We start from the raw sequence: 17,348 nt of genomic DNA on the forward strand, positions 1-17,348 counted from the left end.
GTCTCAGCTACGCAACCAAATGTTCTTTTTTTTATTTTTGGCTTAAAGCCCTGGCATCTAACACCTTTTGGGTAACCGACTAATCCAGAATTTGCCCGCAACGGGCATGTTGCGTTTCGAATCCAGGACCTAGAAGCGTGAGAGTGTCTTATTACCCACTTTCTAACCATCCGGCCACCGGAATGCAGGCTTTCAAATGTTTTGTTTTTTGAATCCCTAATATCTCTATTAGCTGAAAATGTTAAAAGAGCATGCTGCTTTTTATATAAAGGCAATTTTTATTATGCTAAGAACTATTTTTGCAAAGATTTCAACCTTTGTTATGCTGTGAAAGATTAATTATTTTCTCGAAACTCAACCCGTTAGTAAAGGCAATTTATTTATTCTTAATAGTAAAATTTTGGACAGGTGTTCCCGACTCAACCCAAGTCAAGAGTATGATACTTAAATGGCTCTTAAGTAATATCAATGTTGGGCTGAGGAGTAAAAATATGCAAACTAGATTGGGCCTCAAGCATACCAGCTCATGTAGCCCAAAATGTTTCAGAAGATTAAAATTTAAAAGGTCCATTTTTTTCACATAGGAAGATTAAAAGTCCATCACATGTACCCAAAAAAAAAAAGTCCATGACATAGAAGGGAAAACCCCACAGGCCACAACAGGGAAACAAACTAATTATTACGTGCTATACAGATTGGGCCGGATGAGGCTCACAATCACGCAGATTAGTGGCTTCACGTAACCACATTAATCATTCATCAAAGGCCCCTTTAATGGGCCTGAGATTATAAACGCGCCGATATTAGTAATGGCAAACAGATAGAAAAGACGCACTATAGTGTCACTGTTTTTTAATTTTTTGTAAGCTCCCATGTGGTTAAAGATACATTAAATTAAATAAAAGAAATAAAAATGAGCGTAAAGTACAAACAACTATGTCTCATAGAAATTTTTATGCTTTTATCTTCTTAATTAATATACATTTGTAACGTTCTCGTAGGTAAGTGGAATGTGATTTAATTTCCATGTAACATAAAAAACATTGAAAACATAAAGCTTTCCCCCTGTTTTGCTCTTTTAAATTGAGAATGGAGACTATTAAAAAGAATACGCGAAAATTTAGAAGCACAGGTGCAATAAATTGTTTTTTTAAAAAAAAGAGTACCAACCGAAAGTCCTGCTTCTAGTGAATCACAGGGAAAAGTTAGTACCGGCCGAACGGTAAGATTAACGAGTGGCAGTGATAATACATAAAAGAATAATTCGTGCTTTTTGTTTTTTAATTTGATAGGGGCCCCTTGGTATTTCCTGCTTTATGCCCTTTTCTTTAATCCATCTATAATATTAGTCTTATGATCTTTCATTCCCAATTCCCTACATAATGGAGAAGGTTAGCCCCTTCAAATTAAACTTAATTAATTTTTTAACTCTATATAAATTAGTTACTAATTTCTATATTTAGGACAAAAAATATCATATCGTAGAAAAGCAAAACTCATCCATGCATGACCACTGTTGTTTAATTTGACGTTATATATACTGCTCCAAGCAAGTGTTATTATAAGAGAAAATTACTATAAAGTTCTAAGTAAATAACATAATTGTCATAAAACCTCACGAATAATGGAGCAGTCTGCAATAACAAATTTTATTATAATAAATAATAACTCCTTACCTATTATTAGAACTTACAGATAAATACTTGTTTCTCAGGACTTCTTCCTTACTATTATATATAAAAATATAGTACGTATATAACACACAAAGTGCGTGTAAAGTAAAGGGCTTTCAATGTGTGTGTACGTACCACAACCGGACATCCTCATAATACAGTACTCCTCTTGTGTTTATTATAAGTTTTAAATAACTAATCTATAAATAATAAATAATTAGTTAAAATTAGTTTAAAACAATAAATATGTTAAAAATATACTTTTATTTTCAAATATATCCTAATAATAAATAAAAAATGAAAGAAAATGTGTAGAAAAATATGATAAGAAAGAAATAATTAAGAGTAATATTAAAAAAATATATTAAATATTAAAATAAATTAAAATTAAAATTTATAAAATAAATCATATTTTTTTCTAAATTTGAAGTTTATAAATATTACGGGCGGGAGTAATATTTAAATAATAAACTCAAACGTTGAAACGCTGAGCCTCGCCTAAAAAAGTCCCTTTAATACGTATCCCACTATTACCCATTACACACCTAACGAAGCAACCAGGGTATGACTTTTATAAATGGGTCTTTTTTTTTTTTGCCAACTTATAAATGGGTCTTTTATTGAAGCTCGAAGGGGCAAAATTAAAGCACCTTTGCTTTAGGTACGTGTTTGACAAAATAGTTCAAGTGCCATTCATTCCTCTTTCTTTTAGGGGGTAAATTGACAAAACCCAACCCGTTCACTTGGTAAAAGCTTTGCCCCCACATATGCATATGTGTGTTATCAATAAACGCAGCTCCACGCTACATGTATAAAGCTTCCTTATCCCCGCGTGGGACTTAAAAGTTTGCTCAGATTGCGCTGCAAGTCCCTCCCTTTCCCCTGCAAGATTTACCATTCTATAAAGCAAAAGCTTAATCTTTTCATAGCTTTATTTAGTTTCTCTCTTCTTCTTTTTTAACTACAAGTATTCTGAATAGTTTGTGCTCATTTCATGACAATTATGCCGTAATCTCTGGTTTTTAATATAAAAGTTAAATAATTAATTTGTAAATATTTAAAAAAATTAATTAGGTTAATTATCTATAATAAATAAATGTTATTTTTTCTAAAATATTTTTTTAATCATATGCACGAAGATAAAAACTCTTTTAACATGTGTATTTATTATAGCAACTATTTTGGGAGAAAAGTGAATAAATATGGGCGAAAAGTATATTGATGCCTTATAGTTATGACCAAATTAAATCTATAACTAGCTCCTGTACTCTTTCAATGCTAAATGTAAAACTAATTTTATAGTGTAGATTACACTATAAAATGAGTCTTTTATTTTAAACCGGAAGAGTATTTAGAATCAGGTGTAGTATTATATAATTGATCCATGCTATTAACTAACTAACAATGAATTATTGATGTGAATCAATTATATAATCTAAAGTAAAATACACCAACCACCTTTATATTTTATCTAAATTACAGAAACCCCTCCTCTATTTTGAAAATATATATAGACCTTCATTGAAATTAAAATGTATGTTAATATTTAAAGTTTCATTTTCATCCATCTCACTGTTAAGTTTGACTTTTTTAAAAAAAAATTAACCAAAATACCCCTTTTAACATAAAAGTTATTTAAACATTTATACTTGTCAAAAAAAATTTTTGAACAACAAAAAATAATTTTAATACATGTATTTTCAAAACTTTTGAAATGTAATAAAATTTATTAATTTTTATTATATTATAAACTTTTATAATTTTAATTCTTCATCATATAAATGAAACTTATTTATTTAGTTTTTTTAAATGGTTATAAAATAAAATAAATACATATTATTTTCATCATATAATAAAAATTAATAAATTAATTCTTCATCATATAAATGAAACTTATTTATTTAGTTTTTTTAAATGGTTATAAAATAAAATAAATACATATTATTTTCATCATATAATATAAATTATCTAAGTTAGAAAGATTATAGAAATCATTTAAACTTATAATTTAAAATTTTTAAATAAAAATTTTGTTCGAAACATTTATGACCTTTTTAGTCAATTATTTACTTAAAGAATTAATCAAATTTTCGTTCAAGTTTTTTTTGTCTACATTAACTAAATTACTTAATTTTCTATGCCAATATGATGAAAACATTAAACAAATAACTATTTAAAAAAATAAAAAAATAAAATTAAGGGAAAGAAAAAACTTTCAATTCTTCAAAACTTTTTTTACCTAAAATTAAGAGATTTAGTATATGAAGGGTAAATTAGTAAGTAAAAAAATATGTTAATATAAATTTTAATTAAAAAGTATCTTTTTAAAACATTCTTAACAGAATTAATAATTTAGACTTAAGTGTCAAAATGAAGGGGAATGTCTGTGTAATTAGGAAAAAATATAAGAAATATTAGAGTATTTTGCTCTATAATCTAATAAAATTCGTCTGTTTGATATATCGGTGTAGGGATTTCATAACTCTTAAATTGAAATACTATGTGCTAATTTCATCACATTGGGTTATAGTTAAGATTAACTAATTATCACTGCTAGTGTCAATTTTTGTCCAGCTTGATTAATTAATTATCAATGCGATAGCATTCTAGAGAGCGTCAAGATCAGATCATAAATGTCTGTTTTTTTTTTTTCTCTCTCAGTAAATCAGGCTATCAATGTCTGCTAGCGTCTCCCATCGAATGGTCTGTATATGTCCCACGATCATAGAAGACACGTCTCATGGCGTGTGGCTCCTAAAGTATGGATATTGTTTGAATAAATAAAGCTTAATCAAATAAGAGCCACGAACATATATAAAAGTAAAGTTTATAGAAAGGGCCAAAGCATTGACAAAAGTATTAACAAAGGTGAAGGAGACGAGAGGGCATAAAATTAAATTTTTCTAGAAAGTTCTTTACTCAGAGATATTAATAATATTGCTCGTTACTGTTAAAAATGTATGTTAATGGTTAATGGTTGATGTTACTAAATTTCAAAACTTTTAAAATAAATTTGCACACAAATTTTTTTTCCCAGATGCCCAATAATAATATTTCTGGAACAAATTTATACATTATCCTTATATAAAATATATAATTTAATTGCAAAGAAATCACATCAGTATATTGATAAACAATACATTTTTCTTGGGTTGGGGACAACCATTTTATTTTTATTTTCAATAGTTATCCATACATTTCATGAATCTAGCGTTGTTTTGATGAGAAATTAGAAGATTGGTCCGGCAAAAAAAATTGGAACAGGTGTTGAAAAACTTAAACTTTCTAATTTTAATATTGGTTCAATGTTACATGAAACATTAAAACAATGGTATTTATACATTTCACAAAGAAATTGGTAATATATATGTATATAAACACTTCATCTTAAAACTTATACTGTTGACAAATTTCTAGTTAGTGTTTGTGTGTGTATATTACCTCGGGTCATATTTATAAGATCTCGTTTGTATAATCATCATACGGTTCATAAGTGATATATTACCTCCGGTCATAATTTGCAGTTTACAAATTATGACCGGAGGTAATATATCACTTATGAACTGTACGATGACTTCTCATAAATTTTACATTTTATATTGATGACAATGATATTTATGACTTCAATTACTTAATGCGTTAATTTGAATTTTAACTATTATCTCGCTCGCAAGATTATCAATGGAGAAAAGTGTGGTTGGGACATTTGATTTTGCCGATTCTTTGACCATTGCTATAGTGGATATATAAATATATATATATATATATATATATATATAAAATGGCGGCCTCTTCATTCTTCTCTGTGATGTGATTGATTAGAGGGACAACCCGTTGATGTTTATTTTCTTCATTACTTTAGCCAATCCAATAATTTTGATTCTTGTGAAACCCCCAGGTCCTCCTTCAATTATATTTTAACTGGGTTAATTGCTATAATTGCAATTTTTTTAGTTACAAGCGTTGCCCATCTATTGGCCATTGATCTATTCACATTCTCAATGATTGCACTAATCGATAATATGACCTGGATTATTTTAACAATAAGTTTCCACATCAAATAGTAGTGTACTATGAAAAATTGCATAGACGTTAATTGATGGCCACATGATATTAATTAAGCAATTAATTTAATCATGGTCCCTATTAACAAGTAAGAAAAAGAGTCCACACGTACATCCCCCCTAATGTTAGTTTATTGAATCTTAAGATCTCAGTCTAATTATTAGTGAAAACACGAATACTTTATTATTGATTACATTACTGTGATTAATTAATTAATTAATACACGCGATAAAACAGTAAGTGCGAAACACAGACCAATAAATGAATTACAACTTACAAAAACTTATTCGAATAAAACACCAAGATTTCTGCTTTCTGCTCTGTTACTATTACTTATCAGCCTTCATCATCTCTAAAATGTCCCGAGCTGGACGCCGCGTGTCCTTGAAATTTAAATGAGAGTTATAGTGACTCTTTGTGCTTTATTAGTGAATGCCCAATGGAATTAGTTGAACGAAAAAGACAAGCTGATCGAAACAAATTAGGAAAACTAAAAACGCATCTGTATTTTTAGTTGTTTTGGCCAGTTTGGAGAAGAATGACAAAATGCACATTACTCCCTCTAATCCTATATTTATAAATTACTTGAATTAATAAAATGTATTTGTTGATATATAAAAATGTGTTACAAATGATTTAAACTAAGCATCAGAGTGGTTATAACATCCTGCCCCGAAGCCTGCTATATATACACCAAGTCTATTGATTTGGGCAATTTATTTCGTCTGTTGTGTGCATTTCTCACTTCTTAGTTACTGCCAAAAGATATGCTTGAATTGAAGTATACAATGTTTTTTATAGTATGCTCTCTCTCTCTCTCTATATATATATATATGCGTCCATGCATGGATATATATTATATATACGATGGTTTTTGGAGTAGTGGCAGCACTAATAAAATTACATGCACAAAGAAATATAAACTTCAAAACCCTTAATAAATTGAATAATTTTTAATTAATTATCCTAAACACCCAATTTGAAAAGAAAACTATGATTTCTTATATCTTTCGTACATCTTATTAAACAATTTATTGTCCACAACTTAAAACAATTAAAGTACAGTACTGAAACGCCAAAGCCAAAGGATTGTATGGATATTGGACATATGCTCAAGCTAGCTATATATGCGATATACTCCATACTATATCATATAATTAATCATTGACTATTGGACTTAAAAAGACTAAAAATTCAAGTGACTTTGGAATAAGCGACGAGTACGTACAGTATCAATATGTATTACGAACCATAACCAGTGGTTCCGCCATTATAATAGTGAGTGGCCAAGAGATAAGAGAGACATAATAAAAGGTGGCTAATAAAGCCAAACTGATCCAACTCACCAATACTTAGAAAAGATAGCTGCACCTTGAATTTCTTCCTCTACCAACGACAAAACACAACGCTCTTGCTTTAGTCCCTCCTTTATCATCCAAAGTCTCCCGGTAGGTACGACGACGTCCTTTATTGAAAGAAGAGAAATTATTATTCCTAATCTTCCGCAAAAAGACAGGCACAATTCCATCATCCCCTTCATTCTGTAATTCCTTTTATTATCACCATGAACAGATCACAACATTGTGACAAAAGGGTTTTCACAACCCAAAAACAGAGGGAGCTGTCAAATTTTAATTAAAAAGAGGGAGGAAAAAAAAAACACCAAGACGACAGTGTGATGACAAATCAGAAGTAACCCCCAAGTACGTCCGAGCACGCACTGGATAGCTAGCTAGCTAGCTCTCACTTCAAGAACCAACCCAGAAAAAAACTGCTCATTATGCGACGTTACAGCAGCGAAAAATAGAAGGTCTTGATTCGTGAGATGTAGTAGCCAGTTTTGAGGTATATACGCGTGGGATCAAATACAGAGATACGAGCGACGTCGTAATTCACCTATCCCACAAATATTTAGGGCGGGGCGAATCAAGAACGGCCATTGTCTTCTGCAAATTTAGATCTTTGTAGAACTTCTTAATGAATTCTTCTGCCGCCAAGTCCACCTGGCTATCTCCGTCGTCCTTCAAGGGAAACGGCGAGTCGGTCACTCTCAGTTGCTTCCCGATAGGGCTTTTCCCGAAGCCTGGCAATGTCACCAGAGGCGAGGCTTCCACGAACTTGGAATTCTCATTGTTCAGCATCTCCAGCACTTTCTGGAAGGCATTCACGGTGCACACGTCGTCGTATTGGTACGACTTACCCAGCTTGTGCTTGCGCTTGATGGCGGAGGCGAAGGGGTAGGCGGGGCTGTTGCTGCAGCTGAACTCGTATTCACGCGGAGGGATGAAGGAATGGTGGTGGTTGTTAGATCGAGAGGCAAAGGCGGCGGCGAAGTGGTGGTGGAGCATCAGAGTGCTGTCGGCTAAGGCCTTTCCGGCAAGCTTCCCGCGTTTGAGAAGCAAATGGAGCTCAAGCGCGACCTTGCTCTTGGCTATACCTTTTCTCAACATGACCAGAACCAACCGTACAATGCTCCAAACCTTCTTGGCCACCACCGGAGCTTTAGCCTCAGTTTCCATTTCGATCGAGAGGGAGGGAGATACAGAGAGAAAGCGAATAAGAAATTGAGATTGGATATGGAACGAGAAAGAGCGAGCGAGAACAGGTATATAAAGGGACGTAGTGCATGATTGGAGAGCGAGTGAAATCCCACGAGCGCGTGCGCGTGTTGTTGAACTAATGAGATTTGAGAGGGATAGGCACGAGATGGAAAGGGAGGCATGCATGTGTGGACAAGAACGATATAGATAATGTTTTTAAATTAAATTAAATGCTAAATTGTGGGGGATGCTGTTTCCTGTTTGTGCCTTTTATGGAGACTGTGAGTAGAACAGTGCGAGCAGCTCAAACGGCGTGTGTTTTACGATGAAGTGGCAAGGAAACAGGTGAGAGCCTGGTTTACGATAACAAAAGAGAATTAGTTTCACTGTTCATCTCCTTAATAAACACTCCCAGTCCATGACTATTGAAATTTTATTTAAATGGTTCAGATTTAAAATTTTTAATTAACTATTTTTAAATAAAAATTTATTTTTAAAAAAATATAATTAAGAGATTATTTTTATTTTTTATTTTATGTATATTAAAATAATTATTTTAAATAAATAAAAAAATAAATTTGGACCACTCATATAAAATCTGGATAGTAGAGATCTAATGATAAGGTCAGGACGCGTCATTGAAGTGATAAGCACAGTAACTAGTTACATAATAAACGACATCGACCCCTGCAGTCCGCACTCACTTTGCGGACGGATATCTCCCTCTGCACACTAGAGTTGAATGTATAATTGAGGAGAAATTCGGGGTCAAATTTAAATTATCATTTCCCCATTGCCGTGCACTCTAAGCTAATCCATACCGCTAGCTCTGATGCGTTAACTTTGAAACCCCCGACCCAAAAAACAAAACAAAAAATGATGCCTTTCATATAATGTAAAAATAAATACTACTCATCTAATTTTTAATATAAGACCTATTTAATTAATTTGTTAAAATTAAAAAAATTAGATAAGTTAGTTAATTATAAGAAACATGATACTACATTCAGTTCTAATTATAAGACTTAGTTGACTAATTGGAAGAGATTAAGGAAATAGGTTAAGTTAGTTATTTGTAATAAATAAGTGTTGTCATTCCTAAAATATCCTTACTAATTAAGTGTATTGGTTAGAACTATCATTATTAGAAGGACTATCTTGGAAAAAATGCATAAATATGAGAAACAAAATAAATTGGGGTCTTATAATTAGGACCAAACTAAAAGTCAAATGAGGTCTTATATTAAGGACTGGAGGTAGTATATTTTTTTCTAAAACCCCATAATCATTTTTCTTAATATATTTCTTTTCTTACTTACTTTATTATGGTTAAAGAAGTATCCATAGAGGTAATTTGAAAAAAATTTGATAAATATAAAAAATAGATCTTATATTTAAAACTAAAATTAACTTAATAATTAGGTTCTATATTAAAAACTGAAAGAGTATATTCAAACTTGGGATAGTACTCCTCCGGTCCTTATTATAAGACCCCATTTGACTTTTTATTTGGTCCTAATTATAAGATCCCAATTCATTTTGTCTCTTATATTTATGCATTTTTTTCCAAGATAATCCTTCTAATAATAATAGTTTTAGTCAATATACTTAATTAGCAAGGATATTTTAGGAATGACAACACTTATTTATTATAAATAACCAACTTAACTTACTTCCTTAATCTCCTCAAATAAATCAATTAGGTCTTATAATTAGGACCGGAGGAGTATTAATTATGAGTCCATTATATGCATACTTTCAGCAAAGCTAATCCATGCCCATTCTTTATGTAAAAGACGGCGACAGGTGCCAACGATCTATTCTGACAGACGTGGTAATGCCCATTTCCAGTTTTCCACTGTGGCAAGGTAAGATCGCCAGCTCAGAATTTTGGCAATCTACTTAACAATGAAAAATTTATCTGTTTTTTTTTTGTAGTAATAATAATTTAGTTCAGGAATAGCGCATGCATGATAATTTTAATGTGGACAGTAGATTTTATTTTATTGTGTGTATTGGTTTTAATCAAATTTTGCATAAGAATTTACTAATTATCCGGCGATCCCTTAAAATAAAAGCGTAGTAGCAGTGTATGACGGAGCGTGTGTCTCAAATTATTGCATTTTGAGAATGAAATAGTTTGTTCAAGACATATCTTCGACGGTACCGGCATTTGAATTATCATTGCTCTGCATGATCTAAGGTACTGGTCCTTGCATAGCCATAGCGGACGGAGCCTTGTGTAAGTTAAACTGTTAAAAGGGAAAATTGTTGGCAAAAAAAAAAAAAAAAGGTTCAACGGAAAATTATAGAAAAGTTTGTTATTGGAGAAAAATTTTATTGGTAAAAATAACTTGAGTTAAAATATCGACGCCTTGTTTGTTTTATCGTTTTCTTTATTTTAACTACCGCACAGTGGGTTGGTATGGCAATTCGATGAAAAGTTATGCAGTGTAATAACACTGAATACGGAATAATTACATCTACGCGAAGTAAATAATGCATATTATAAATTAATTTGACTTCTTCACATCTTCAATCGACTAACTGAACACGGACGACATTTTAGAGTGCCTGTAAATTCTTCCGATACTTAATATAAAACTTAATTAACTTATTTAAGTATGTTAAAAATATTAGTTAAATTAGTTAATACTGTATATTTTTACTGAAATACCATAAACATTTTTTTTTAAATATTTTTTACATCTTCTACTTAATTATTATTAGTGGAATATCAATAGAGTTAATTTAAAAAATTAATAAACATTTAAAATAGATTTTATATATGGGACTAATATTAATATATCGATTAGGTTTTATATTAAATATTAAAGGAATGGATGTTGCAGTGGAATCTCAGACGACGTAAGAAAGAACATGAGATGTCTGTTCATATTTCGTTCTGGTAATTTAGATATCAAGTTCATGTTTTATTTAAGCAATTATTTTAAATGAATTGAATATAAAATAAAAATAATATTATAACATAAAATTTTTTAATAACTTTGTTTCCAAAAAATATATATTTTTAATAATATAATACACACTAGATTGGACTGATTAAGCATAAGGCGAAGAAATATATTTCAAATCATATAAATTTGCTCTATAAAATGATTTTCGTGTAAAAGAAATCTTTTTTTTAAAAAAAAAAAAAATCCCCTCCTCGAGTTAAATGGCATATTCTGAACACGTGGCACGCTCAGGACTGCGTCCATCCATCGCGATTCGCCGCATCACCCGGGTGGCCGAGGCTAGCCTATGGCCTATAGGCAGTCTCTTCCCCCAGACCCAAATAAACCTCTCTTTTTAGGAATAAAATGTTATAGGCAATTCAGTCACTGAAACGCTATTTCGTAGCGACGAAGTCTCTGGCTAGTGGCCACCGGAACTGGCCATCCTTTTTCTATTGTTGTTTTTGTTTGTTCTCTCGCGCTGCTGGCAATACCACTAATTATTTATTTTTTCTGGGGTCCTCCTTCATGCTCCTAGAAATTAAGCTGTGTGATTTTGTTTTGGGTTGGGTTTGGATTAAGTATTGTTGGTGGTTTGCTTACCAGCGGAAAGTACGGAAATAAAAAGTGGAATTAAAATATTACGAGAAACTTGTATTTGTGGCAATTCTGATTTTGACCAGTGGAGTTTCCTTAGCTCTCTCATCTTCCTTCCCACATTCCTTCATTCCCCGAGAAATTCGTGTTTTTGCATGCTTCGCTTCACTTTTAACACGCCGCCCCATGCTATTATTAGTATTATACTGGGGCACCCCGTTGGCAACACAAGAGAGATATGAAAAGACAAACGCATCCCTATATCTCGCAACCAGTTACACTGTTCAGTACCAGTTCTTTTCTTCGTCACCCCCCATTCATTTCAATGACTATTTTTAGCGACTAAGTAAAGATATCATTATTATTCTGAGAATAATCAAATGAGGAAGAATAGGCACTGTAGTGAATTATGGGAGCGGGAAAGGGTTGCGTGAAGATATTTGGATATGTATAGGGCGGTCCTGATTTATAAAGTAGTACTCCCACTTTCATCATGTCTTTGTCTTTGGCTCCCCATATTACTAATTATATATAAAGTATATAATTATTTTCCACACAATTCATGTTATTGAACCCCTTTTCAATCTAGTGCTTCTGCTTTTCCCTACTTTATTTTTTGTTTCTGTGCCAATCACATATCCTTTTCCGTTCATTCAACTCCTCTCTTCATAATTTATTGCCTTTTGTTTTAGGGCTCTCCACGAGGATCCCCCTCCCGCTCTGCCTTGTCCACATCTATCATATTATATCCAACATTTTCGTCCTCATCTATGAAATGATTGCCGCATTTTTGTGTCTTGTATGCGACTTTGCCGGAGTTCAGAATTTAACGTACACGTGGCATACCACGGCACACTTGTTCCAGATTAATATATTCATTTAGTTTTTTGCCAAGCACAGTCCCGCAGTATCTTCCTAATAGAAACAATCCCGTTTAAAATATTATCAGGCACTACGTGTGAACACCTTTCTCACTGGTAATTTGAATAGTAGTTTGTTACATTGTGATAAACTAATCTCTTTTACTAAACTCAACGCCATCAGTTTATACTCGTCTTTTTTTTTTTTTTTTTGGGGGCATTCTATATTCATTTAGTTTTATTTATAAAAAGGAGCTCCGCTGGGAGTGGGCGTAGATCACATCCGGAAGAGATAACCCAGCCTCCATTTAAATTGGGCCTTGTTTTGAGAATTGTATAGTCACGGGCCGAAATTTGGACCTTCTTATGGACCCAACCTCAATTTTAGCCCAATGGCTAGAAGTCAAGATAAATTCATCTGGTTTCAAAGGTTTGACAAATTAATTTAAAATACACGAATTGATTCACAAGCATAAATAATTGAAAATATGAGTAGATCTTGTTCAAGAGTGACGACTGACTAGAGAAGAGAGAGGGAAGGAGAGAGAATATGTTTTGTATGCAGCAACAACAAGGTAACCGTTGACATTTCACATTTGACAATTCCCTGCACTTCCTTTTCACTACTCGTTCATTCACGTAGACGAAACCAATTTGGATTTCTAAACTTCTCAACCCCACATCACACCAGCTGACCAAGAGCAAATGATTCCACAATCTTCTTGATTATTATTGTTATTATTTTTTGGGTCATTATTATTTTAGTTCAAATGAAATTCAGAACTTTCAATGGAGGTCCCCAGTTTTTAATTCTGATAAATCCAAGAAGGTCCGGTTGATTCAAAATCAGACAACAGAACGGACACTAATAAAATTGAATCATTTGCTTGCACACCTGTATTTGACTATTTTGTTAACTATCAAACTGATAAATCCGAATCAAAGGGAGTCTGTCAAATTATTATAAAATTAATTAATAATGATGATATGATACTCTAAACTTCTAATAATCTGGTTGCAGTGATATTTTAGTTGTTTAATTTTCGCCAGCCCAATTTGATGAGTCTATCTCACCTTAATCATGATTAAAAAATTGGGGAAAATACAATCACCGCATAGAAAATTTGGCATTAATTTCGGGAATTTAAAAAGCAGAAGAAAAATAGGGATAAGGCGATTTGGGACTCCAAGGCATTTCATGATTTGATTTCCCTAATTACCCTCAGAGAAGTCAATGCTTAGTCAATCTTAACCCTGCGCACGCTTTGAGTAAGCAGCAAGGTTCGGCGAGGAAGGCGGGGGTATTTTGGAGATGACACACAAAAAGCAACCGCCACTCTGGGTCCTCTCAACGACTCTCAGCGTGCCAAACTATTAATTTTGATCTCCTCTGTAAAATTTTTGGAAAGCACAAAGAACAAGAAGAGCAAGTAGACAACTCCTCAGAGCAAGATCATCAAGCTCTTCATTTGCAATAGGTAACCTTTATCGCGTTTTCTTTCTCGTTAAGAGTTCTTGACCGTCGCTTCCTCGTTTCCAATTTGCCTCGCTTTTTATGTATGTTTGATTTCTGGGTGGTTTTCTTTTGGCCATGCCGTGGTAATGCTTGTTTCTTGAATTCTAGTGTGCGTTGAAGTTCTTGATTCTTCTATGGTTGCTAATGACTAATTTTTCTTGGATAAATTTGGAACTAGGACGAGCATTGGGCGAACCGACCTTATTTTTCTTAGACTTGAACCAGTTCTCTGTTTTCTTCTCCCCTTTTGACTTTTTATTTCAGTTTTTCTGTTCAATTCAATCCGATTTTCTCATTTGATCTTTCGGTGACAAGTTTCCGGTTTCCCTGTTGTGACAAATGGATTATTGGGTCTAGTCGATTTATAGGAATTAGAATGATCGAGAAGCACAGGTGAAAGGAAAGTTCAAGAACTGGGCTTTTCCGTACCACGGATTTCTATTCATTCAAATTTAAGGGGGCTTACTGGGAACTGTAATGGTGATCTAAGGACCCCCCCCTTTTTTTTATAATCAGCCTCCATTGTTTTGCTCTAGTTTCGGGGAGGCCGACCGAGAGTTATCTACCCTGGTGTCTGAAGTAACTGATTACGCAGTTTCATTCAAAAAATAAAGTAAAACAAAGGGGCTAAATCATCAGAAAGAAAAATCTCAATGGGCTTCGGTGCTTCTAGTTCCTAAAACTCGATTTCCTTCCCCGGGGGATAACGTCGGATTTATTACTGCGTCTTGCCGGCGCTGCCAATTCTTTAATCTCTAAATTTCATAAGGCCAGAATTTTCCTATTAAAAATATCTTGGGGGTTTCTTCTTCCTTAGAGTTTGACTTATTTCATCATTGGCAGAAATGGAATATCAGAACCTGGGAAGGCAACAGAGATCTAAAGGGGCCAACATGAAGCAGGCATTGATGGTGATGCTGCTTGTGGTTGGTTGTGCTTGGTTGACATACCAGATCAACCATTCAAGACATAAACCAGACGACTATGGCCGACTACCCAAGCCTCTTGAGCAATACTGGGCTGTGTCCTTGGGGCGTAAAGGCTCACCATCATGGTTGTATGAAATTCAGTTCCCTACTACCTTGGGAAAAGTCCATATAGAAGAACCTAAGAACGATGATAATTCTGGAAATACGGATGACACAGCAAGCAAAAGTGAGGCAGATGACAAAGGGCAAGGCAATGTTGAGAATTCCAAGATGGCAGTCATTAATGATTTTGAAAGTAATGAGAAGGAAGCTAAAACCTTGACAGGTGGGGCTTGGGCCCATACCTTTGACGATGAAAACGGTGTTCCGCCTGAAGTTAATGGAACTGAGACAATGGGCGGCGTGGCGCAGATCGACATCGTGCATGGAGAAAACATATCAAATGATAGTAAGGGAAATGGAGCCGTCAAAAGCAATATTTTAGGAGTCAAATCTTCAGAAAATGACATTGTTGAAGTGACTTTTGGAGGCTCAGAGTCTATAGTAGTTGATGCAGAAGTAAATTCTCAAAGTATTATTGCTCATGCTGATGCATGAGTTTGTAAGACTCTGAGTCTGTTTCGCGTAATTGTAAATAAGAACTCATCAGAATCACCTGTTATCATTAGCAGCAAAAGCAAAAAGCTGCTGGGAACAGAAGATCTTTCTTTCTTTCGTTCTTTCTTTCCATCATGTACAATCTTATTTTTTCAGAAGAAATCAGTGGCTGCATGATTTTTGATGGAGGCTTTCACACTTTTTTCCCCCCCCGGTTGTGAAGTATAAACATAAAGACCTGTTACTCGTCCTTTGTTTTTGTTTTCAACTTCTTTTCTTTTCAAGTCATCACCATTGCTACTAATTGAGTCTCACTGATTTCCTCTATTCAGCCTTTTCCCCCTTTGAACTTGGTTACGGCAACGTGGCCAATCATGAAGTGTTCAAGCATGAATAGGGTGCATGAGACATACAAGTCTAAATCTAAAATCTAATTTGTAGTGCAACTTACATTAGAAACCAAATCTTATATTTAAATTCGAAAGTAGTATAATCCTGTGTTTCAAAATTCAAAGCTGAGTCGAACAGATCTATAGAGAAAAACTATTGATTGCTGTGTTGGCAAGCATCATACTGAATAACCATAAAAAACCAGAAATTCTGTACTATGACTTTTTTAATTGAAAATCGAAAATGCAATTGGACTATTTTTGTGCTGTTTAGCATCTTGCTCAGCTCCGGTCACTGTCTGTATTGCTGGCTAAAATGTAAATAAACGTGCTTTGAGAATGTAGTGCGGACTGTGTCAAAATTGAAAATGGACCCTGAAACAAACAAGGACAATCAAATACTTGGCCACTACCAGTGGTATCTAAAATTGAAGGATGCATATATTTCAGACAAAGTAGTGGTAGTGGATCAGAGACACTTTGTGATTGGCCTTTGTTTCTGCATTATGCTTCACCACTTCGCCGAGATTGTCTTCTTTCTTGACCCCTAACTTCTTCTGGTTCATATTTCAGCTAGGCTGGACTATTGAGGGGACCGTTTGTATTATTTGTAATTCATTCAATCCAACGTGATTTTAAGGCTGTGGCCCTGGCACCGTGACGCTTCCTTCCTAGTTTCTGTGGAAGTTTCGGATTAATCTATTTTTCTATATATAAAATCGTTGTATAACTATAAACGATTGGTTGGTTAGGAAAAAACGGATGCATCCTGACACAAAACATAGCGCAGTTACTGTTCATCGTGATCATTCCCTTGTCTTCTTTTTTATTTCTGAAAAAAAAAAGGAAAAAGAAAAAACGGTTCATGTTGACATTGACAGGTGGGTGAGGCCAACAGCAATAACCAAAATATCAATGAAGAAAGAAGATATATGTGATGATCGTGCACCAAGAGTTAGATATAGATATTAAATTTGGTTCTAAATATAAAATATCAATTTATTTTGATTTTAATATTCATTTATTCTCCTCCTAAGTAATCCTTACAATGACTGAATATGTTAAAAAAAATTTTATACTATCAGGGAGAAATTTAAATCTACACAATTAATGAAGGTATTTTTTCAAATAAATAATATCTATCTATTAACTAATTTAACTAGTTTGTTTTATTATATTTTAGGGAGGTAGTATTATATTGCGTCTATGTGGCTCCAACCTATCA

The 17,348-nt window shown here is 33.3% G+C and overlaps 2 protein-coding genes across 2 annotated transcripts; one reads left to right on the top strand and one right to left on the bottom strand.

Annotated features, from left to right (window-relative positions):
* Positions 1-6,750: 6,750 nt before the first annotated feature.
* LOC114711270 (uncharacterized) lies at positions 6,751-8,302 on the bottom strand. Its single transcript, XM_028895641.1, has one exon. It carries the CDS (start codon positions 8,255-8,257, stop codon positions 7,631-7,633), a length of 627 nt encoding a protein of 208 aa, XP_028751474.1. The 5' UTR covers positions 8,258-8,302; the 3' UTR covers positions 6,751-7,630.
* Positions 8,303-14,120: 5,818 nt separating this feature from the next.
* Positions 14,121-15,837, top strand: LOC114711210 (uncharacterized). The gene is made up of 2 exons (XM_028895580.1): positions 14,121-14,170; positions 15,052-15,837. The coding sequence occupies exon 2, from the start codon at positions 15,054-15,056 to the stop codon at positions 15,732-15,734; it is 681 nt and encodes a 226-aa protein (XP_028751413.1). The 5' UTR covers positions 14,121-14,170; positions 15,052-15,053; the 3' UTR covers positions 15,735-15,837.
* The last annotated feature ends 1,511 nt before the right edge of the window (positions 15,838-17,348 follow it).

The sequence above is a fragment of the Neltuma alba genome, unplaced genomic scaffold (assembly GCF_004799145.2).
Source record: "Neltuma alba isolate B1F8T4 unplaced genomic scaffold, ASM479914v2 tig00001775_pilon, whole genome shotgun sequence".
Lineage (NCBI taxonomy): Eukaryota > Viridiplantae > Streptophyta > Magnoliopsida > Fabales > Fabaceae > Neltuma > Neltuma alba.